The 23,943-nt window shown below is 58.4% G+C and overlaps 2 protein-coding genes across 16 annotated transcripts in view; one reads left to right on the top strand and one right to left on the bottom strand.

Moving 5' to 3' along the window:
• The window catches only part of CATSPERD (catsper channel auxiliary subunit delta), a 56,993-nt gene extending 56,119 nt beyond the window's left edge, over positions 1-874 (bottom strand). For 7 of the 15 annotated variants that reach the window (XM_078360260.1, XM_078360264.1, XM_078360266.1 and 4 more), the window contains exon 1: positions 257-393. In XM_078360260.1, the coding sequence (XP_078216386.1) occupies positions 257-330 (74 nt within the window). In that variant the 5' untranslated portion in view covers positions 331-393. Of the gene's footprint in view, positions 1-256; positions 432-596 lie in introns of those variants that run through there. The other 8 variants (XM_078360262.1, XM_078360261.1, XM_078360268.1 and 5 more) reach the window with 3 other exon arrangements.
• A 104-nt stretch (positions 875-978) lies between these two features.
• On the top strand, positions 979-23,901 carry LONP1 (lon peptidase 1, mitochondrial). The gene is given in 20 exon segments (XM_035284013.3): positions 979-1,068; positions 1,070-1,156; positions 1,158-1,421; positions 6,274-6,362; positions 7,259-7,378; positions 8,498-8,729; positions 11,239-11,300; positions 11,811-11,940; positions 12,545-12,628; positions 13,639-13,859; positions 16,251-16,389; positions 17,334-17,512; positions 19,562-19,649; positions 19,962-20,084; positions 20,160-20,276; positions 21,535-21,675; positions 21,756-21,921; positions 22,445-22,662; positions 22,752-22,916; positions 23,525-23,901. Coding segments are annotated over 20 exon segments (2,892 nt in total). The 5' UTR covers positions 979-981; the 3' UTR covers positions 23,705-23,901.
• The last annotated feature ends 42 nt before the right edge of the window (positions 23,902-23,943 follow it).

Genomic DNA, 23,943 nt, shown 5'->3' with positions numbered 1-23,943 from the left:
AAAATCGCTTGAACCCGGGAGGCAGAGGTGGCAATGAGCCGAGATAGCGACACTGCACTCCAGCCTGTGCCACGGAGCAAAAACTCCGTCTCCAAAAAAAAAAAAAAAAGAAGTGGGAGGGTTTAGTGTCGGGCTGGGAGGATGTGATGGAGTGGGGAGACTGAGGCGTCAAGTCCGATTCCTAACAAGAGCTCCAAGATGAACCAGCACCCTCCCGACCCCCGGCAGCAACCCATCCCCAGGAGGGCAGCCCCACCGGCAGAGCGGCTGAGCGGTGACCAGCGGGCAGAGCCACAGGGTCACAGCCGCCACCAGCAACAACATCAGCATCGAGCCTGGGTCTCCGCCGCCACCACTGTCTTTCAACCGCCACAGGGAGTCGCTGCAGAATCCGAAAACGAGCAAGCTGGAGACTGCGCATGCGCTCCAATGAGCCCGAGTGGGCTTGCGCGCACTGCTGCCCCACGCGCTGCCTGAACCCTGAGCATGCGCAGACGAATCCCGGGAAGCCCGAATCCACACACCCCCAACGCGCGCTCAGAGCCTGGGCATGCGCACAGAGCCACCCGTGGCCACTGTAGTCTGAGCAAGCATACCGTCTCCAGGGAATCCCAAATCCTTCAACCACTAGAAGCCCCAGAGCCCGAGCATGGGCATGTCGTCCGCGCATATAAGCATGTGCACTGGCTGTTCACGAGTTCCTAAACGCTGCGTTTGCAGCATCAACAATTTTCTATATGGGTGCTGGCGCGTGCCCACAACCTTCCACGTGACCGTAAAGGGCCTTGGGAGCCTAAGATGGAAAACCGGAAGAGGCAGAGGAGATGCTGACGGTCGAACTCCGCTCCCTTCCTCCGCGTAGGTCCCGCCCCCTGAAGTGGCTACTTCGGGCCACGCCCCCATCAAGTACCGAGGCATGCGCCGGGCGTCACGTGCGTTACTTGGCGAGCGGAAATGACGTGAGTTGTGGGCGCCGCCAGTATGGCCGTGTTATGGCGGCGGGCACAGGCTACGTGCGATTGTGGGGCGCTGCGCGGTGCTGGGCGCTGCGGCGGCCGATATTGGCCGCCGCCGGGGGGCGGGTCCCCACGGCAGCTGGAGCGTGGTTGCTCCGAGGCAGGCGGGCTTGCGACGCCTCTCCTCCTTGGACCCTGTGGGGCCGAGGCCCGGCAATTGGGGGCCAGTGGCGGGGACTTTGGGAAGCGAACAGCCGCGGCGGAGGCGCTTTCTCTGGGGGAGACGACGCCTCGGAGGGCGGCGCGGAGGAAGCAGCCGGGGGCACCGGGGGCAGCGCGGGCGGCGGGGAAGGCCCGGTCATTACGGCGCTGACGCCCATGACGATTCCCGATGTGTTCCCGCACCTGCCGCTCATCGCCATCACCCGCAACCCGGTGTTCCCGCGCTTTATCAAGATTATTGAGGTAATGGGAGTCCCCGCCTGGGTCTCAGCTTTCACACCTCTGCAAGCAGCGGGCTGAAGCGTGGGATCACTTTCGCGCCCTCGTGTTTCGCAGCTTTTTCAGACATGAGTTTCTCAGAGGCTGCAGTTAGAATCCTGTCTGCTCACCACTAGCTTGGGGACCTTGAGCTAAAGTCCTCTTCCTTTCGGATCTCTTAGGATCCGTTAGATGACAGGAGTTGAACCCAGTGAGCCTAGGATTGTCCGCTTAGAGTCCCGGTCATAGAAATCCGGGATCCGGAGAGACCAGAGTGGTGTTACAGCGCCGTTAGTTTTCTGCTTACTTGGCACACAAGTTTTGTAACGCTTCCTCTCCCCAGGCGCTGTGCCGTCCGGTTACGAGCCCCAATGGGATCAGAATTCATTCTTAAATACTTCTTGACTGCTTATTTGCCAGAGACTGTTCTAGGTGCTGGGGATATGGTAGTGAACAAGGAAGACAAAAATTTCTGCCTTTGAAGCTGGGCTTGGTGGCGCGCGCTGTAGTCCCAGCTACTCCGGCGGCCGAGGCGGGAGGATTGCTTGAACCCTGGAGTCTAGTTTGTCAACATGGCGAGACCCTGTCTCTTAAAAAGTAATCTGCCTTGGAGCTTACATTCTGGCAGGATGAGATAGGCAATAAAGATGATTAGCAACTATGTAGTATTAGAAGGCAGTAATTATTACGGGAGATAATAGAGCATGGATGGAACTGGAGGCTTAGGAGGGTGGGAAGAGGACGTTATTCGTTCAGAGTGTTCTTGACCTTCCACCACGTAACACGTGCTGAGAATACTGTAGTGAACAAGTCATACAGTCCCCGGCCTAAGAAACTTACCTTTCCGTGGTAGAAATTGCATCATTTCAGAGTAAGAGCCTTGGGGGTGGGGAGGGAGCGGGATGATGTAATAGAAAGCAGTGAGTGTAAGGAACTTGAGCTTTTAGAGGAGGGAGGCCCCAAATACCTTCTCCCCCAGTTCCCCTTCCCTCAAAAAAAAAAAAAAAAAAAAAAAATACCGATGTGGAAACTGGGATCTATGGGAAGGTTATCTGTTAACTATCAGAGCAAGGTCATACAGTGAGTCAGCCTCTGCTAAACAAATCTCAGGGATCTGTTGGGGAAGGGAAAAGCCGTTTCAGGGGGAAAACAGCCAGAGGGACAGAGGGAGCTCTCCCACACTGCTAGTTTGTCTGTCTGAGCGACCCTTCCAAGGCCTTTCCTGTTTCCTTTTTTTTTTTGATACAGAGTTGCACTCAGTCACTAGACTGGAGAGCAGCACCGCTATCTCAGCTCCGTGCAACCTCCACCTCCCAGGTTCAAGTGATTCCTCTGTCTCAGCCCCCCGAATAGCTGGTATTACAGGCACCCACCTCCATGCCCGGCTAATTTTTCTATTTTTAGAAGAGACAGGGTTTCATCATGTTGCCCAGGCTGGTCCCGAACTCCTGACCACAAGTAATCAACCCGCCTCAGCCTCCCAAAGTGCTGAAATTGCAGGTATGAGCCATCTTGCCTGGCCCCAAGGACTTTCCTTGTGAAGTAGTGGCAGGCCCCAGAGCAAGATTCTGTGGGTCCTCTCCGTAACCTTCAGCTAGTTACTCCTTTGGCTTCCATCTTCTCATCGATAACATGGATGTATTAGTGCCTTATTAGTTGTTGTGGGAGTTAAATGAGGCCACGTGGGCTGGCCACTGTGTCTCACAGGTGTAAATCCCAGCACTTTGGGAAGCTGAGGTGGGAGGATAATTTGAGACCAGCCTGGTCCACGGAATGAGATCCTGTTTCTACCAGAAATAAAAGGCTGGGCACAGTGGAGTGAACCTGTCATCCCAGCTCCTCGGAAGGCTGAGGCAGGAGGATTACTTGAAACTGGGGGATCAAGGCTGCAGTGAGCCACGGTGTCACCACTGCACTCCAGCCTGGGCAGCAAAGTGAGGCCCAGCCTCAGTAATAACGTGATGCTGCTTCCTCTTTGGTGCACTTCTGACATTTCAGGACCCTGTCCCGATGCCTTTTTCCTATCCTTGACTTCACCCCTAGCAGTTCTCTTTACCCTCTCAGGTTTCTGGGCCCAGGATGGTGTCATCAGGCCTAGTCCCCTCAGCTCTGTCTCTGGCTCCCAGCACCTGAGCGGAGATGATTCTGGGAGTTGAGTCTGCCCACGTGGAGCTAGCCCAGGGCATTAAATGAGTGGCTGCAGATGGTATTTGGGAGACTGGCAGGTGGTTCTCATTGTATTTCTGGTTAATGATGCGTTGTAAGTCACAAAAATGGATCGTGCCAGCGCCAGGAGGCAGGTGCCAAGGATGCAGCTGTCAGCTGTTGGCAGACAAGGAATTGGGGGGCATCTTCTTTGGGACCCAATAAATGTTTCTGGAATTGTTAGCAAAGCTTGATTTACTCTGTAGTTTGTGCTTGACTGTGGCCAACTTGCTCCAGAAGCTTCTCTCCTCGGCGACCTCTGAGTATAGAACAGTGGCTCTTAATTTGTGGTGGGTCACATTCCCTCCTGTCAGGTGTTAGCGACTTTCTTCCCGGAAAAAAAAAAGCATCTATAGTGTCAGGAATTTCTGGACCACAGGTAAAGAGCCCCTATTAGGGAATGAATCAAAACACTGGCTTTCAAAGTGGGGGGTTGACCAGCAGCAATAGCGTCCTGTGATGCTGTTTTGTTTGAAATGCAGATTTTTGGGCGCACCCTAGAAGGGAATCAGAAACTCCAAGAGTGGGGCCCAGCAGGGAGCTGCTGCTTTTTTTTTTTGTTTCCCTCCCCCCCCATCAAGTTGCATTCTTGTTGCTCAGGCTGGAGTGCAAAGATGTGATCTCGGCTCACCGCAACCTCCGCCTCCCAGGTTCAGGCAATTCTCCTGCCTCAGCCTCTTGAGTAGCTGGGAATACAGGCATGGGCCACCATGCCCAGCTACTTTTTGTATTTTTAGTAGGGAAGGGTTTTCCCCATGTTGGTCAGGCTGGTCTTGAACTCCCAACCTCACACCTCGGCGTGATCCCCCCACCTCAGCCTCCCAATGTGCTGGGATTACAGGTGTGAGCCACCATGCCCAGCCAGCAGTGAGCTTTTAAGAATTCTTTGTGTCATCCTGGTGCCTACAAAAGTTTGAGGGTCATTACCTTTGTATGTGTGTGTAGATGTATTTATTATATGATAAAGATAGAAATTTTCAAAAAGAAAATAGAGATGGGGTCTTGCCATGTTACCCAGGCTGGTCTCAGACTCCTGAGCTCAAGCGATCGTCCTGCCTCAGCCTCCCAAAGCGCTAGGATTGCAACTGTGAGCCACCGTACCTGGCAAGCCATGACCTTTAATCAGGGTCTGTCCTGGGAATGAACAACGGCTTGAAAGAAATAAGGTGAGCTCCTTGCTCCTTCAAATGCTTTTAGAAGACATCAGTAGCCCTGAGCCTGCCATTGTCTTGCCATCAAGAATGTGCTGGAGATCTGGGGGGGTCTTGATCATAAATGAACAGCACAGGATGTGATGGAGGAGTTTTCCGTGAAACTTGGAGGGCCCGGGAGCAGTGGCTGACGCTTGTAATCCCAGCACTTTGGGAGGCCAAGGTGGGCAGGAGTTCAAGACCACCAGCCTGGCGGCCAACATGGCAAAACTCTGTCTCTACTGATAATACAAAAGTTAGCAGATGTGGTGGCATGTGCTTGTAATCCCAGCTACAAGTGAGGCTGAGGCAGGAGAATCTCTTGAACCCGGGAAGTGGAGGTTGCAGTTAGCTGAGATTGTACCACTGCACTCCAACCTGGGTGGCAGAGTGAAACTGTTTCTAAAAAAAAGTTGGGGCTGTGTGCGGTGGCTCATGCCTGTAATCCCAGCACTTTGGTAGGCTGAGGCGGGTGGATCATGAGGTCAAGAGATCCAGACCATCCAGACCAACGTGGTGAAACCCCATCTCTACTAAAAATACAAAAAATTAGCTGGACGTGGTGGGACATGCCTGTAATCCCAGCTACTTGGGAGGCCGAGACAGGAGAATTGTTTGAACCCAGGAGGCTGAGGTTGCAGTGAGCTGAGAATCTGCCATTGCACTCCAGCCTGGGCAACAAAAGCGAAACTCAGCCTCAAAAAAAAAAAAAAAGTTGGAGGAAGTTATCAACCTCTGGGGTAGGCCCCATTTGAATTATTTCTGTTTATTCTGTTATTACTAAAGGCAGAATGGTTTTGATTTTCAAACCAAGCCACTTTGTCCTGGAAATCCCTTTTGAAACCAGATATTCAGTCAGTTTCTTGGTTCTGGCTGTTCATCTACTTTGAATTTACTTTTGGAAGCAGGAGAACCACTTAGAAATGCAGCTTGTCAGTTCCACCTCACTACTGAGCACTGCAGCCCTGGCCCCCAGCCCTGTTTATTTGTTTGTTTACGGGTTCCCAGACTGTGCTGATTAGTATCCTGGATCTGCTTAGCACGTCCCCAGAGAATAATCTAAACAACATAAGAGCTGCTGTCCAAAAATGTCAGCTAGGAAAGCTACCCTGGGCGGGCACAGTGGCTCACACCTATAATCCCAGCACTTTGGGAGGCTGAGGTGTGAGAATCACCTGAGGTCAGGAGTTTGAGACCAGCCTGGCCAACAAGGCGAAAACCCCATCTCTACTGAAAATACAAAAATTAGCCTGGTGTGGTGGTACATGCCTGTAATCCCAGATACTTGGGAGGCTGAGGCAGAATTCCTTGAATCCAGTGTGGGTGGAGGTTGCAGTGACCTGAGATCACGCCACAGCACTCCATCCTGAGCAACAGAATGAGACTCTGTCTCAAGCAAAAAACCCTACCCTGCATTTCACTTGCAGTCATTGTCATGCTAGGTTAAAAACAAGAAGTTGGTGGAGCTGCTGAGAAGGAAAGTCCGTCTCGCCCAGCCTTACGTCGGCGTCTTTCTCAAGAGAGATGACAAGTAAGTGGGATTTTTCCTTCTCTTGTTGAGGTTGCCCTAGAGTCCAGCTCCCAGGTCCTGCCCTGAACTTTGTACCTTTGACCCAAAGGGAACTAGGGAAGACCTCCAGAGCAAAGGCCAGGCAGGCTACCTCCTCAGCCTGGGCGGAGCACTCAGCTTTAGCGCTAAACCTCCCGTATTGTTCAGACGGGGAAATTAACTTCAGGGACCTTAGAAATGAAATGCACCATGAGGCTGCCCGAACGCTGAGCTAGCCAGTCGGACATTGTGGCTCCATGTAGAAATGAGTTCTGTGGGCCGGGTGCAGTGGCTCACGCCTGTAACCCAAGCACTTTGGGAGGCTGAGGCGGGTGGGTCAGCTGAGGTCAGGAGTTTGACCAGCCTGGCCAACATGGCGAATCCCCATCTCTACTGAAAATACAAAAAAAATAGCCAGGTGTGGTGGCAGGCGCCTGTAATCCCAGCTACTCGGGAAGCTGAGGCAGGAGAATCTCTTGAACCTGGGAGGTGGAGGGTGTAGTGAGCCAAGATCCCACCATTGCACTCCTCTGGGCAACAAGAGCGAAACTCTGTCTCAAAGAAATGAGTTCCATGCACGCATTCCAAGCGGGCTCTGTGATGGGGCATAGAAGAGAAACAGAGTCCCGTCTAGACCCATCCTCATGGCTGACTTAGCAAGGAGCCACCCACCCAGTGCTGTGACCACTGGGGGCAGCCCTGACCAGGCAGAAGCTCCTCTAGGCTCTGGAGCTCCTGCAGGAGCCCAGGAGGCCACTTGTAGGTTTCAGTAGCACTTGGTAGGGGCATTTCTTTTCTCTCCCTCCTCCCTCTCAGCTAGGGACGTCCTGCTGAGCCTGCAGCCCCGTGTTCCATGAGACTCTGCTTATCTCCCACAGCAGTGAGTCAGATGTGGTGGAGAACCTGGATGAAATCTACCACACGGGGACATTTGCGCAGATTCATGAAATGCAGGACCTTGGGGACAAGCTGCGCATGATCGTCATGGGACATAGAAGGTGGGTGGCTGGTGCAGCGTTGGAGGGGGTGGGCAGGGTAGCACGCAGGAGGCCGGCAGGAAGAGCAGCTGGAGTGCCCAGGCCTCAGCCTCAGCCTGCCCTGTCCATCTGCCCTGCACCCTTCTCAATAGCACTGAGGCCAGAGCTGGGGGCAGGAGTGAGACATGTCACCTGTGGACCCCTCCTGTCTTAGAAAGGGGTGCAGTAGCACTTTGAGATGTCAAGGCAATTGATTGCTTGAGCCCAGGAGTTTGAGTCCAGCCGGGGCAACATAGTGAGATCCCATATCTACAAAAAAAAAAAAAATAGAAAAATTGGCTGGATGTGGTGGCTCATGCCTGTGGCTCCAGCTACCCAGGAGGCTGAGGTGGGAGGATCGCTTGAGTCTAAGAGTTTAAGACCAGCCTGGGGAACACAGCAAGACCCTGTTTCTACAAAAAAAGAATAAAAATTAGACGTGATGGTATGTGCCTGTAGTCCCAGCTTGGGAGGCTGGGGCAGGAGGATTGCTTGAGCCTAGGAGGTCGAGGCTGCAGTGAGCTATGATCGCACCAATGCACTTCAGCCTGGGCAGCAGAGCCAGACCCTAAGTTCAGGTGGTGCTGGGTGCTCTGGGGAGAGATGCAGACAGCATGAGAGGTGGAGGTGGGTGGACATCCCCGTGAAGTGCTCGGGAACAGTCTTTGCAATGGTGTCCTTCAAATTGAGACCTGAACGACAGGAAGGAGCCACTGTGAGGTGAGTGCAGGGTACAGAGCAGGGAAGGCAGAGTCTTGGAGACCGGCCTGTGCTTGGCCAGGCTGCCACTGTTTGGGACACGAGGTCCTGGGGCTTGTCACTGTATATCCACATTACTTAGGGTGGGGACAGAGAGGCATTGGTGTGGGATGAAGCGGATGCCTGAATCTGGCTGGATGGAGCCTTAGAGGCTGAGAGGACGCTGCTTGGGAGGCCCCGAAAAAGCGGCTCAGTCTGCATCCTGGGGACCCTGCGGCCACTCTGTGGCTCTAGGGGCCTGGGCTCAGCGGGACCCTTGGACCACCTGTGCCACCGGGGACAGCTGTGGCCAGGGCGGCTCCCAGCCTCAGCGGCTTCACGCCAGCCTTGCTCCCACATCAGGGTTCATATCAGCAGACAGCTGGAGGTGGAACCTGAGGAGCCAGAGGCAGAGAACAAGCACAAGCCCCGCAGGAAGTCGAAGCGGAGCAGGAAGGAGGCGGAGGACGAGCTGGGCGCCAGACACCCGGCTGAGCTGGCGATGGAGCCCGCCACCGATCTCCCGGGCGAGGTGCTCATGGTGGAGGTGGAGAATGTCGTCCACGAGGACTTCCAGGTCACGGAGGAGGTGAAAGTGAGTCCATGTGTCACATGGGGCAGCTCCCTTGAGCTGTACCAAGGCCTCTCTGCGAAGAGTTGTCTCCCACCTGGAGCCCCTCAGGAAGGGTCTGGCGTGTCTGGAACTCAATTCTAATGGAACAAAGAGGGTGCTTTTCCTCCCAGAGGTGTTTGGAAGACACTGGGATGGGAAAGGCACAGGAAATTCACTTTGGCCTGTAGCTGCTCAGGAAGGAGGCAGGGTTGGAACCCAGGTCCAGCCCCAGCCCCAGCCCCAGCCTGTGTTCCCTGTGCCGAAGCCTCCAGCAGTTAACAAAACACCTTCCAGCCCCAGCTCCTTCACACCAGGCCCGGGAGGTCGGGGAGGGGAAGCTGGGACCTGTGGCTGTGGGACAGGAAACAGCCTTTTGGCCACCGCGATTCCCAGCCTAGACCATCCTGCCTGCCTGGTGGCACAAGTAGTCAGCTTCCGAGATGGGCAGGCTCCTGGCATTGCCACCTGCCCTCCCGTTGTAGGAGTGATCGGCACAGCCAACCAAAGCCCTGATGCGTGTCAGCTCCTTCCCTGTGCACCTGCTATCATTGGCCTCCCCCCAGGCTGCTGCAGAGCCTGGGGAGAAAGTGCTGTGAGCAACTGGTGATGTGTGCAATGGGCACTGGGAGGGGTGAACAGTCCTGTCCACAGGCACACGTGGCTGCTTGAGGTCAGCACTTTTATCTTGCTCGCCCATGTGAACTTTTTTTTTTTGTTTTTTAAAGATGGGGTTTCACCATGTTGGTCAGGCTGGTCTTGAGCTCCCGACCTCAGGTGGTTCTCCCGCCTTGGCCTCCAAGGTGCTTGGCTTGCAGGCGTGAGCCACCACGCCCGGCCTTTTTTCTTTTTAAAGACAGAGTCTGGCTCTGTCACCCAGGATGGAGTGCAGTGACACAATCTTAGCTCGTGGCAACCTCCATCTTTGAGGTTCAGGTGATTCTTGTGCCTCAGCCTCCCAAGTAGCTGGGATTACAGCCACATGCCACCATGCTCAGCTAATTTTTGCATTTTTAGTAGAGATGGGATTTCACCATGTTGGCCGGGCTAGTCTCAAACTCCTGACCTCAGGTGATCTGCCCTCCTCAGCCTCCCGAAATGCTGGGATTACAGGCGTGAGCCACGCCTGGCCACCTGCGAGTGTTGAGCACATGTAGCTGCTGTGACCAGGGAACAGAATGGAACATTTCAGTGGTTGGTGCAGTGGCTCATGCCTGTCGTCCCAGCACTTTTGGAGGGCTGGAAAGGGGGATCATTTGAGCCCAGGAATTCAAGACCAGTCAGGGCATTATTGAAACCCTTGTGTCTACAAAAAAAAATAAAATCAGCTAAGCGTGGTGGCACACAGCTGTGGTCCAGTCTGTGCGAGGGTCACTCCAGCCCAGGAAGTTGAGGCTGCAGTGGGCTGTGGTCACATCACTGCACTCCAGCCTCGGCAACAGAGTGAGACCCTCTAGCTAAAAATTACAGTTAAAAAATTGAGCCAGCCACAGTGGCTATACTGTCCCAGGCAGTGCAGGGCTCGAGTTCCCTGTGAGAATCAGCGGGAGAAAACTGTGACTTGACTTACACATGTGATTGGAATTAGCTAGACCCCTGAGGGGCAAGTGGCCTGGACCTCCAGCAGGCCTCTTCTGGTGTGTTCCACCAGGGTCAGCTCAGACAGTCCAGGGGCAAAGCCAAAGGCTAGAGACCAGGTGATATTTTGTTTTTTTGGAGACACAGAGTCTTGCCCTGTCACTCAGGCTGGGGTGCAGTGGCACGATCTTGGCTCACTGCAACCTCTGCCTCCCGGGTTCAAGCCATTCTCCTGCCTCAGCCTCCTCAGTGGCTGGGATTACAGGCACCCACCACCGTGCCCAGCTAATTTTTTTCTGTATTTTTAGCAGAGATGGGGTTTCACCATGTTGGCCAGGCTGGTCTCAACCTCCTGGCCTTAAGTGATCCTCCCGCCTCGGCCTCCCAAAGTGCTGGTGTTACAGGTGTTGAGCCACCATGCCCAGCTGAGGCCACGTGATTAAAACTTGGTTGTAGGCAGGCGAGGTTGCTTATGCCTGTGGTCCCAGCTGCTCCCGAAAATGGCAGGGGAGGATCGCTTGAGCCCAAGAATTCAAGGCTGCAGTGAGACATGAGCACATCACTGTTCTCCAGCCTGGGTGACAGAGCAGGACTCTATTTCTTAAAAAATAACAAAGGAAAGAAAACTGTGTGTTTTGTTCCTCCAAAACAGCTTGTCCTAAGGACAAGGCTCGGAGGACTAAGGAGATGGGATTTGGTTTTAGTTTTTATTCTCTTGGTCCTGTGTCCCTGGGACTGGTGAGTTTGGGGTGCACTCCTCGGTCTCCAAGACCATCTGTGACCAGGCCAGGTGGGTGGGGAGTTGCTGGAGCAGCAGGTGGGCAGGGCTCCCAGGGCCACGCCTCCCACCCCCCCCCCCCCGACCTCCTGCTAGGGCAGTGTTGGGCCCCAGTGACCCTGTCCCCCTACTTGGCAGGCCCTGACTGCAGAGATCGTGAAGACCATCCGGGACATCATCGCCTTGAACCCTCTCTACAGGTGGGCCTCCGTGCAGGGAGCTGGCCAGGCGGGGGCATCTCTGCTGCTCTTTCTGCAGCTGGGGGGCAGAGGGCTTCCTCAGCGTCCTCCTGGGAGGAAAGCTAGCATGGGGCAGGGATTCATGGCCCAAGGAGTGGCAGCGATGGAGGAGCCTGTTTCCCCTGGGGCAAGGGGCAGGTGGGAGGCCTGGGGGCCTCAGCAGGCCAGGTTCCTCGTCCCCTTCCTCTGAGACCAGAAGCTGTGGCTGGCATCAGCTGGGGGAGAGGGGAGCAGACTGCTGAGGTGAGGTCACTGCATGGCTCCTGTGGGGATGCCACATGCGTTTCCAGCCCAGGATGGGTGGGCCCTGAACTCTGGGGACCAAGCAGCAGACTTAGCTCCCAGCAGGCACCCCTAGGCCCTGCCCACAGCTATGGGGGACAAGGACCGTGAGGACCGATCCCAGTCGGGGGTTGCAGTGCAGCAGAGTTCGAGGCCCTGGCCAGCAAGGCAGCTCCCTCTGTCCCCCAGGGAGTCTGTGCTGCAGATGATGCAGGCTGGCCAGCGGGTGGTTGACAACCCCATCTACCTGAGTGACATGGGTGCCGCACTCACCGGGGCTGAGTCCCATGAGCTGCAGGACGTCCTGGAGGAGACCAATGTGAGTGCCCCCCACCTCCACTGTGCCCTGGCTGTGCCTGGCTGCTCCACCCCTCCACTGTGCCCCATCCACACCTGGCTGCCCCCACCTCCACTGTGCCCTGGCTGTGCCTGGCTGCTCCACCCCTCCACTGAGTCCTCCCCATGCTGGGTGGCCCCCATTCCTCCTCGGCTACCCCATGTCTGGCTGCCCTCACCCCTCCACTGCGTGTCCCTGGCTGTGTTAGATGGTTTGCGGTCAGCGGTGTGCCTTGGTCCACATCCATCAGGCCACTGCCTTTCGGCGGCTTCAGAGCGTTTGGTTGGGAGTCACCACCGCACGTTCGGTGGGATCCTCTGGGCCGAGTACTCGGGGTCACCAGTCTTTTGCTGTTGGGAGCAGCACTCTGAGAGTGTCCCCATGCAGGCAGCTCAAGGGCTTTCGGAGGTGTCCGTAGGATGCGTTTCCAGCACGGGATTTGCGGGTGGGGGGCATGCACAGCTCTGCTGGTGCGGCGTGGCCAGGCACGCAGGCAGCATCTCAGGGCGCACCTTCTCCCCACCCCGGCCCTGTGAGCACAGGCGCCGCCCTCTGCTCATCCTTTTGGTCCTCCCTGTCTCGGCAGATTCCCAAGCGGCTGTACAAAGCCCTGTCCCTGCTGAAGAAGGAATTTGAACTGAGCAAGCTGCAGCAGCGCCTGGGGCGGGAGGTGAGCCCCGGGCTGGGACACGGCCACTCTTAGGGGCCAGGCAGGATCTGGAGCGCATGGAGGGACAAGTGGCATCAACCAGGGCAAGCTGAGAAGGCCTGTCTGGGTTTTGAGGGCTTCATGCCATCAGCTGCTCTATCATTCTGGGCCATGAAACTCTCCACGTTGAACGGAGGAGCTTAAAGCTGGTCCCAGTGTGACGAGCGCAGCATGGAGCAGTGTCACGACCACCTTCCTTCGAGGGAGGAATTCCTCTGCCTTGGTGATCTTGGGGCCAGTGTTGGAAATTGGGAACCAGCCTGGGAGAAGTGAAGATGCTGTTTGTTAAGACCCAGTCATTGAGGCTCCCCATCCTGATTTCAGCAGAGCACAGTCTGTCTGATGGTCAGTCACTTCACGGTCGTGGCATTTCTTGGAATGTTTGACTTTGAGACAGGGTCTCGGTCTGCCGCCCAGGCTGGAGGTGCGGTGGTGCGATCTCAGCTCACTACAGCCTCCAGCTCTGGGGCACAGGCGATCCTCCCACCTCAGCCTCCCGAGTAGCTGGGATTATAGGCCAGTGACCATCACACCCAGCCGACTTTTGTGTTTTTAGTAGAGACAGGGTTTCACCATGTTGGCCAGGCTGGTCTGGAACTCCTGGGCTCAAGTGATCCACCTGCCTCAGCCTCCCAAAGTGCTGGGATTACGGGCGTGAGCCATCATGCCCAGCCCCGTCTCTACAAAATTTTAAAAATTAGAACCAGGTGTGGTGGCCGGTGCCTGTGGTCCCAGTTACTTGGGAGGCTGAGGCAAGAGGGTCGCTGGAGCCCGGGAGGTTGACGCTATGATGGCAGCATTGCACTCCAGCTTGGGCAACAAAGGAAATCCTATCTAAAAAAACCAAAGGCTTTGTGTCCTGGGTTTCATTTCTTTTCTGTGAGTCCTGGGGGAGCAGAGGGTCCCCATTCGTCCCGGGCTGCACGCCCTCGCCTTTCCGGGCCCAGGCCTGACGGTGCCTCGGCCCACAGGTGGAGGAGAAGATCAAGCAAACCCACCGGAAGTACCTGCTGCAGGAGCAGCTGAAGATCATCAAGAAGGAGCTGGGCCTGGAGAAGGACGACAAGGACGCCATCGAGGAGAAGTTCCGGGAGCGGCTGAAGGAGCTTGTGGTCCCCAAGCACGTGATGGACGTGGTGGACGAGGAGCTCAGCAAGCTGGGCCTGCTGGACAACCACTCCTCGGAGTTCAAGTGAGCGCCAGGCCGGGCAGCCCCGCCCTAAGGGCAACCCCTCCTCAGCCCCCATCTTGAGCAGGCCAGGGGACCTGGCGGGAGAGCCCTGTGGCACCTTCTGTGTGGCAGGTGCTTGGTGGTGGGCCAGGAGGCGCCTGGGGAGCATGAACACATCATCGCCACCTCCATTTTACAAGGAAATCCAGGCTCAGGGCTACCAAGTTGGTGTCCAGCGCCTCCCAGCTGCTAGGTGGTGCTGGGGATTTGAACCCAGGGACTCCTGGCTCTAAGCTCCTCCTGCCTTATTTTTATTTACTTATTTTTTTTTGAGACAGTCTTGCTCAGTCGTCCGGGCTGGAGTGCAGTGGCACAATCTAGGCCCACGGCAACCTGCACCTCCCGGGTTCAAGCAATTCTCCTGCCCAGCCCCTTGAGTAGCTGGGATTACAGGCACCCACCACCACTCCCGCCTAATTTTTTGTATTTTTAGTAGAGACGGGGTTTCACCACGTTGGCCAGTTGGTCTCGAAGTTGTGACCTCAAGTCATGTGCCCGCATTGCCTCCCAGTGTGCTGGGATTACAGGCATGAGCCGCTGCACTGAGCCTGAGCCAGGGCTTCTCAGCAGGACCGGGAGTCCCCATGACTGTCTTTGCAAGGCTGTCTTCTGCTTCTGCTCCCCTTTGGGAGTCCGCCAGGAAGTGACCATGCCTTCCTGGAGCGCTGACCTTCCCGGGGCCACTGTCTCAAGCATGCTGTGAGTCATGGTGGCTGCCCAGGTTCCAGGGATTCGGGTACCTCTGAGGTCATTTCAGTTGTGCCCTCGTCCAGCCAGGCCAGAACCCCCCAGCCGCTTCTCACGACAGCATGCTGTGTCCTTAGCCCAGGACCAGGTGCCACACCAGGCAGCCTCTAGGCAGGAGACATCCCTGGGGCAGGCTGGGCAGGCAGGCCCTAGGACAGTGCTTACAGGGAAGGCATGAGTTTTCCTCCTGGCTGCTGGGCCAGGACCCCAAGTCGGCTTCAAATGTCAGGGGGTTGCCAGAGTCTCTTTCCCAAGGGCTCTTCGAGGTGCTGGTTGCCCGCGAAGGCTGTGGCTCTCATCCCAGCACACCCCAACTTCTGTGTGTGGCGTGTGAGCTCCTGCTGCTGCTCCAACAGGGCCGTAGCTGAGCGCCTTACACGAGGTAGAGCCCTGAGATCCAGCTGTGGGCCGGTGCATCCCTCCCAGAGGCTCCGCCTTTCCCAGCCTCTGGAGACACCTGCATCCCTTGGCTCAGGGCCCCTTCCTCCTCCCCCACAGCCACAGCACAGTCTTCCAGTCTGTCTCTGACCTCCCGCTGCCTCTCGTGAGGACCCTGGGCCCCCGGGTCACCCAGGATACTCTCCCATCTCGGGGACCTTCACTGAGTTCCATCGGCAGTTCCCTTCTGCTGTGTGAGGGGCCTGGGCTGCTGCCTCATGGGGAGGAGGATGTCAATGTTTTGGGGTCCTTGTGTCTCCCATTGAGCAGTTCAGCCCCGCTCAGGCCTGGTGGAAATACCTGCTCAGGCCGGGCCTTGCCCTGCAGAAGCAAATAGCTCCTTCCCCCAGGAACTGAGCGAGTCTATAATGTGGGTTCTGTCCTTGGGTCCTGGGGAGCCACACAGGACAGGTCCTTAGTGTCCATATCTCACCGAGATGCCTGCAGTGGGCCACCGGCTGCCTCCCCCATCCAGAACTTCTCTGCCTACCTGCATCGCTTCCTCAGGGACTCTGTGTGTCCCTGAAGTCACCTTCAGCATCCGTGTGGCCCAGTTGGCCTGTCCCGATGCGTCTCGTATGCCAGTCTGGTGGTAGTACGCCCTGGCAGTGCCTGCTCATGGGGCCACCTGGCCTTCCTCGGAAGCCGCCCTCCTCTTCTCCAGTCCCGCCTGATGCCCCCACAGCCCTTCCTGACTTGTTCCTGGTCCACAGTGGCTGCTCGGCTCCCAGCTCAGGGGCCAGTATGGAATTGCTGTCCCTTCCTGCAGCCTCACTCTCCCAGCAGGGGACCTGGCCTCCATTTCCCCACCTGCCCTGGGTCAGGCATTGTCCCCTCTGTGGTCCTGCTCACTCAGCCCCAAGCAGAAGCCAGTGCTGTCTGCTCCTGACGGGGCAACAGTGGCCTTCCAGCCGTCTCCATACACCTGGTACTTCAGATGGGGCAGTTTGTACGGTTTAGAGAGATGGGGGTCTCACCGAGTTGCCCAGGCTGGTCTTTAACTCGGGCTCAAGCAATCCTCCTGCCTGGGCCTCACAAAGAGCTGCGATTACAGGCGAGAACCACCACGCTCGGCCCCACATGTGGTTTCAAGCCCTGGCCAAGTACAGCAGAGGGGCGGGTGGCTCCTGAGCGCCGCTCAGCCATCTCTCGTCTGTCCTGTGGCAGCGTCACCCGAAACTACTTAGATTGGCTCACATCCATCCCTTGGGGCAAGTACAGTGACGAGAACCTGGACCTGGCACGGGCCCAGGCGGTGCTGGAGGAAGACCACTATGGCATGGAGGATGTCAAGAAACGCATCCTGGTGAGGCCGGCATCTGGACTGCTGTGGGTGGTGGGGCTCCCTGTGCTGTGGGTTGAGAATCAGAGGAGCCTCCTGGGGAATTGGTAGGCCTGGGGGTGCTGATGGGGGCCTCTGGGGGATAAGGATGGTGTGGGGGGATCCGGGCAGGGAGGGAGCATCCTGCCCTGCTCCTGGGGGCTGCCTGATTGGCCAGGTGTGGTGGGGCTGCCTGTGCTCCCAGCTACTCAGGAGGCTGAGGTGGGAGGATCACTTGAGTCCAGGAAGTTGAGGCTGCAGTGAGCTGTGATCATGCCACTGGACATCAGCCTGGGTGACAGAGACCCCGTCTCTACAAAAAAATTTAAAAATTAGCCAGGTGTGGTGGTGCATGTGTATAATCCCAGCTACTTGGGAGGCTGAGGTGGGAGGATTATTTGAGCCTGGGAGGTTGAGGCTGCAGTGAGCTATGATGGTGCCACTACACTCCAGCCTGGGCAACAGAGCAAGACCCTGTGAAAATTATTTTAAACCAATTCTTAAAATGTCACTCCTGAGACCGTAGAAAGCAGCAGGTGTGAGTCGGCGACTAATGACAGAAGCGCAAGGCATAGGGCGGAGGGGAGGGGGTGCCCTGCCTCTTGGGGTTGGAGTGGAAAGCGGGGAGCACTTGTGGTTTCAGGGTTCTGGGGAAGGGAACCCGTCAGGAGGTGGGGAGCTGCTGAATAGGCCTGGCCCTGCCGGGAACCTGCCACACTCTCCTGGCACCCAGGTGTCCTGTTGGAGCTGTTGTCACAGGCTGCCCCTCCCCATGGCCAGTAGCAGCTCTGATCCGCTCAGCCTCCAGGACAGTCCTGGTCCCTTCTCAGCCCTTAGGTGTCTGAAAGGCAGCATGCAGGTGGCAAGAGTCATGGCCAGGTCCTGGGCTGCCCAGCCCATGTGCCCACCGAGTCCGCCTCTATCCACAGGAGTTCATCGCCGTCAGCCAGCTCCGAGGCTCCACCCAGGGCAAGATCCTCTGCTTCTATGGGCCCCCTGGCGTGGGCAAGACCAGCATCGCCCGCTCCATCGCCCGCGCCCTGAACCGAGAGTACTTCCGCTTCAGCGTCGGGGGCATGACAGACGTGGCTGAGATCAAGGGGCACAGGTAGGCCCGGCCCTGGCGGCTGTCCCCATGCGCTTGCCGCTGCTGTGCTGCCGGGCTCCAGCGTCTCTGGGGCACCATTAGCGTCTGTTAGAGCAATCTGGGTTGTGGGCAAGCAGTACCACTCACGCTGCCCTAACTGAAGAGTCCAGGCATGCTGCGGACTTCAGGCCTGGCTGATTCCAGGCGCTCAAATGGCACTGGCGGAATCTCCACCCGGGCCAGTGCTCAGCAGACGCCCCCCCGCCGGTACCTCCAGCTCAGTCTACAATGCCCCGGCCAGAGCTGCAGGCCCATGTTTGCCATACAGGCACTGGTCTATGTGGGCTGCGGCGGCATCCGCCCCACCCGAAGCCTGTGGGCAGTCGGGAGAGAGTCTCCAGTGAGGACCAGGCTGTGCTCCCAGAGAAACCTTGGCGCCTCTGTGTACTGACTCCTTCTGGCTGGCCTCAGGCCCAGAGCAGGAGCCACAGCCCTCTGTCCAGCGCCTTCCCACCTGGCCCTTCGGGTGGGCAGCTGGTCACAGCTTTTCTAGGGCTTCCCTCCTCGCCTGCCTCTGTAGACAGAACTGCAGCCCCAGTGAGAGCCGAGTAGGAGGCGTCTGCTGAGTCTGCCACCTGTTCCCATCTTGCAAGGCGTTCAGCTGAGTCTGTTTAAAGTGAACATTTCTGGCTTCTTTAGAAGCATTCCCAGCTCCGGCCCCAGGCCTTCCTGGGTCTGCCCGCCCTCTGAGAGGGTGAGAGCATGCCGGCCCACACCCTGTCCAGACCCCAGGGGGCGGCTGCTCTCACCAGCTGGGAGGTGGGAGGAGCTGGAGCCAGTGCAGTTTTGGGGGTCCTAGATTGCCCAGGATGGGTGAGGGCCTGGAGGATGAAGGGGTGGGGTCTGAGCAGGAAGGAGCAGCTGGGTGAACGTGGAAGGATGGGGAGGGCATCCAGTCCTTCCTAGGCATGGGGTTTGAGGTTGTCCTGAGGCCTCCTGGGCCCTGGGTCGGGGATGGCCAGAGGTGCAGGCAGGGGCCACTGACTATAAGGGGAGAGACCTGCCGGGTTCTGAACCAGCCTCAGCTGCCTCCAACCTTGGGAGGGAGTCACCAGGGATCGGGGCTGCAGGGAGGGCAGGCTTGGGCAGGCGTCAGTGCTGACGTCTCTGGGTTCCTGACCAAGGACAAGGACAAGGACAGGAGACTTCAGGGAAATGGATCACTGTTGACGGCAGCAAAACCCTTCTCTGCCCACAGCTCTCCAGGGTACTCACACAGCAGCCCGTAGACCTTGCATGACCTGTCTCACCTCCTCCGCTTTCCCTCCCGCCCCTTCCCCTCTCCACTTCCCCTCTCCTTCCTCTCCTCACCCTCCTACCCCTTCTCCTTTCCCTTCCACCCCCACTGTTCTGCAGCACATCAAGCGTGGTCCTGTCTTGGGGCTTTTGCACCGGCTGTGTCCTGGGCCTGGAACACACCCCCAGAGCCCCACATGGCTCCCTCCTCACTTGCGTTGCTTTTGGCCTCTCCTTGACACTCCTTGCCCCCTGCATGCTTAAAGTGGCACACACATCCCAGTGGCATCTGAGCCCCTCCATCCCTGCCTCCGAGTCTTCATCCTGCATACAGAGCCTTCCTCACTGGCCCCCGAGTGCCGGGCCTCCTATTCAGGGGCAGAGCATGGAGCTTGCAGGAAGCCCTCCTGAGAGCCAATGCTGGCCGTGGCCTGGGCGTGCCTGCCATTCCTCAGTGGGTGGGGGGGACCTTCTGCCCACGCCTTGCTGGCCCCAGCTGCCCCTTTCTGTGGGTTGGAGACCTCAGGCTAGCCTTCACTGTGGATAGGAGGTGCCAGTTGAGGGATGGCACTGAGGGCTGGCTGTGACTTGGTGCCCCCAGAATAGTTCTCATGAGCTCAGGGCAAGTCTGGCGAGTGACCAGTGTGCCTGCGGGTGTCGGTGGCTGCATCTTGTGGCTGTCCAGGTGGCCTCACCCCCATGGCCCTGGAGGGTGCATGGTGTTGTCATGGCCGAGCGGGGCTGATGAGTGACTGACCCTGCTGCTGGCCACAGGCGGACCTACGTCGGTGCTATGCCCGGGAAGATCATCCAGTGTCTGAAGAAGACCAAGACGGAGAACCCCCTGATCCTCATCGACGAGGTACGTGTGGAGACGGCGCCCTGTCGCTCTCCCTGGGCCCTCCTAACCCAGAGCCCCCAGCAGTCCTGACCAGGCAAGGCTGGGTGCAAGATGAAGTCCGGAGCCCTCCGGGTCCCACGATCCCCATGTCACCTCAGGGGCCGTCACCGTGATGCTGGCACGGATGGGTGTCTCCTGCCCACAGCCATGCCCAGCAAGCTGCCTGTCCAAGGCCCAGGGTGTGGGTGCTGCTCTGAGGGCTGGGGTCTTCCCACTGGGCGGGCTGGTGAGGGACACGGTGTGGCCAGCACCACTTGTCATCTGCCATCCCAGGTGGACAAGATCGGCCGGGGCTACCAGGGGGACCCTTCATCGGCGCTGCTGGAGCTGCTGGACCCCGAGCAGAACGCCAACTTCCTGGACCACTACCTGGACGTGCCCGTGGACTTGTCCAAGGTGGGGGCCCGACCTGGGGTCTGGGCTGGGGGAGGGTGACGGGCCAGTCCCCTAGGACCTTGCTGCCGCCCGCAGGTGCTGTTCATCTGCACGGCCAACGTCACGGACACCATCCCTGAGCCACTGCGGGACCGCATGGAGGTGATCAGCGTTTCCGGCTATGTGGCCCAGGAGAAGCTGGCCATCGCGGAGGCAGGTCCCCACCCTTCCCCACCCCTCCCCACCCTTCCCCACCCCTCCCCACCCCACTGTCCCATCACCAGAGCAGGCAGGAGAAGCTGGCCATTGCAGAGGCAGGTCCCCACCCCTGCAGCAGGGCTCGTCCCAGAGCCTGTACCTCTAGGAGCTCCTGTGCCCAGCAGAGACTGGCAGGACCTGCGGCCGAGGCGGACACCTGGGAACAGCTGCTGGGCTGGCGCGAGCTGACTCCGGCTTTAGAGCCCAGGACCGTCCCACAGGCCATCTGGGGATTGGTGGCTCACAGCCGTCAGCTGTCGGTGCATACACACTCGGTCCCCCAGGGCAGGGCCCCCACCTGTGCTGCTTAGAAGCCAAGTCTGTGTCGAGTCTAGGGAGGACCCTGCCCCTCCCCAGGCCCAGACTGTAGGGAAGGTTTCTGGCAGCCCAGAAGCAGTGTGACCTGGGGTTCCTACGCGGAACGAGACTTGGAGGAGGAGGGGTTTCACTAAGGAGCGTGCGAGGTCCATTCCTGTGGGGTGGAGGGCTCCTGTATTTCTGATGTGCTCTTTCTGGGAAGGGGTGGAGTGTATTTTCCCCCAGGAGCCCTTTGACAGCCTGTGCTGGCCGTTCCCAGCTCCCCGTGTCCCCCGGGGGCTTCCATGCCCACAGCTGCGCCCAGATCCCAGCTTGACTTCCCAAGGGGCAGGCCTGTACTTTGTGTGGACAGGAGGGGAGGGGCATGCATGGGGACCCCTCAAGAGCACCAGGGGCAGGTGTAGAGTGGTATGCATAGCTGTGTCCTTGTCTCACAGACGCTCTCCCCCTGCTGCCAGAGCTCAGAACTGTGGCAGGAATTCCGTGGGTCTGCAGTTGACCTTGGAGCTCCCCCAATCCCACCGACCCAGTCCCCCTCATGTGCTGAGGGCAGCAGCCACCTAACCAGTCAGCTACCGTACAGGTCCTGGGTCGGTGTATGGGGCCAGCCAGGGGGCAACCAGGAGGCCTTCCAGGCAGAAGTAGCATCTAAGATGCCACTGGGGCATAGGATGTGGATCCAAGCAGAGGACACAGCACAAAGGCCTAGTGCCTCTGGACATGCTGGGTGGCAGGGCCAGGTGTCCTCGGTCCTGGTTTCGCCATCAGGGACCTGTGCCAGGCCAGGGTCTGGGGCCCATGCAAGAGGCACTGACTCCTGGGTCCCTGGGTTCTAGACTGGGCTGGTGGGCAAGGTCCCTCCAGACCCAGCTGTGACAGCCACCTGCCCCTGCAGCGTTACCTGGTGCCCCAGGCACGCGCCCTATGTGGCCTGGACGAGAGCAAGGCCAAGCTGTCGTCGGACGTGCTGACGCTGCTCATCAAGCAGTACTGCCGCGAGAGTGGCGTCCGCAACCTGCAGAAGCAGGTGGAGAAGGTGAGTGGCCACCCTGCCCTCCTGGCACCTGCCCGCCCAGTGCACCTTCCTGAGCCCATCGTGCTGCCTTGCCCACCCAGGTGTTGCGGAAGTCGGCCTACAAGATTGTCAGCGGCGAGGCCGAGTCCGTGGAGGTGACACCCGAGAACCTGCAGGACTTTGTGGGGAAGCCCATGTTCACTGTGGAACGCATGTACGACGTGACACCACCCGGAGTGGTCATGGGGCTGGCCTGGACAGCCATGGGTGAGCGTGGTGGTGGAAGGAGACCCCAAGCAGGTCCCACCTTGTGCAGGGGTGCAGTTGGAGGGCTGCTGGCTGGGGGTGGTGTGGGGAACCCAGGGGGCTCTAGGGCTGACAGAGTGTAAGGCCGTGAGCACAAAGGCAGCACACCATGGGCCTTACGGATTTGGGTGACACCTTGATAGGCTTACAGGTGGGGACAATGGGACCCTCAGCATGAGCTCATCCAGAAAGGTGGTAAGAGGGCAGTGGGGGGTGCGGGACCGGAGAGGCGCTTGTGTGTCTGGGCAGGGCAGCTGGGGTCCTTGTAGCCGTGGGCATGTTCTCTGGCTGACAGCTGCTGAGGGGGCTGCACTATGGGGCAGACAGAGCCAGGAACCTGCCACACAGCAAACACGGAGGCCTTCGTTGGCACAGCCCCTGTCCAGAGTGCCAAGGTGCCGAGCTGGGCAGGAGCAGTCAGGGTGTGGGGTGGAGTGGGCCCGGCCCCGAAGCCTCCCGTGCTCACAGTCCCGCCCCGTTCCAGGAGGCTCCACGTTGTTTGTGGAGACATCCCTGAGGCGGCCACGGGACAGAGATGCCAAGGGTGAAAAGGACGGCAGCCTGGAGGTGACAGGCCAGCTAGGGGAGGTGATGAAGGAGAGTGCCCGCATCGCCTACACCTTCGCCAGGGCCTTCCTCATGCAGCACGCCCCTGACAACGAGTACCTGGTGACCTCACACATCCACCTGCACGTACCCGAGGTGACTGCACTGCCCACCCCCACCCAGCGTCTGGGCAGCTGGCCACCTGCTCACCCACGTCCACCCACGTCCCCCCACATCCCCTGCAGGGTGCCACCCCCAAGGACGGCCCAAGTGCAGGCTGCACCATCGTCACGGCCCTGCTGTCCCTGGCCATGGGCAGGCCCGTCCGGCAGAACCTGGCCATGACTGGCGAGGTCTCCCTCACAGGCAAGATCCTGCCTGTTGGCGGCATCAAGGAGAAGACCATCGCGGTGAGCGCACAGGCCCGCATCGCCCTGGGCAGCCGGGCAGTCAGGAAGCCCTGGGCTTTGCAGCCAGGCCACCCTAGCTGTCTCCACATCGAGTCTTGTGGAGAACATTCCCCAGTAGGGTGGAGTGGGGAGCGGGGCTCCTGCCTCCTGTGCTGGCAGGCTGTGCTTAGGGAGAGGCTGGACATGAGCCCAAGCCCTCTGTGTCATCAGACCAACATGCTGTGTGTCTAGGAAGCCTGCTGGGGTCATTCTGAGGGGATTCTGCCCGGAGGGTAGGCATGGTCAAGTGGCTGTGACCACCTCTACCTGGACACCAGCCACACACCCCCTAGATCTGAGGCCAGGGACACTACCTGCCCCTGGAGGTGAAGCTGTGGGTGGGGGTCATGCAGAGCCCGAGACTGCCCCCCTGCATGGCAGACTTCCTGGGACCTGGCCTGCCTCTGCTCACGGGCTTTTGGAGCCCGTTTCCCGGGAAATTGGGATTCTAGTGTTTTTCAGGAGCCACCCCCGTGTTCCCGGTCCCCACGCAGCCCTTCCTTTCCTGGAGGACACACACCTGCGGCTCCTCCAGGTCCAGGCAGGGCTGACCCTGACTCTGTCTCCAGGCCAAGCGCGCAGGGGTGACGTGCATCGTCCTACCAGCCGAGAACAAGAAGGACTTCTGCGACCTGGCAGGCTTCATCACCGAGGGCCTGGAGGTGCACTTTGTGGAGCACTACCGCCAGATCTTCCACATCGCCTTCCCGGAGGAGGAGGCGGCAGAGGTGCTGGCTGTGGAGCGGTGACGGTCACCCCAGGACTGCAGACGGCAGATGTCAGGCCCTATCTGGGACTGAACTGAGCCCTTCAGGGAGCGCAGCAGGGCCTGGCAGCAGAGCCACCGAGCAAGCAGCTCAGTCCAGCGGCCCAGATCCCAGGGACCCCCAGTCGGTTTAATCAGTGTGGCATAGAAAGTATTTAATCATTAAAGTCATTTCCAGTATGGTGCCTCCTTGCCTGTTGCCCCAGGAAGGGTGGGTGGGCC

This window comes from Callithrix jacchus, chromosome 22 (assembly GCF_049354715.1).
Source record: "Callithrix jacchus isolate 240 chromosome 22, calJac240_pri, whole genome shotgun sequence".
In the NCBI taxonomy this organism is placed as follows: domain Eukaryota; kingdom Metazoa; phylum Chordata; class Mammalia; order Primates; family Cebidae; genus Callithrix; species Callithrix jacchus.
The sequence above is the reverse complement of the archived record's forward strand: the minus strand, read 5'-3'. Positions and strand labels throughout refer to the sequence as shown.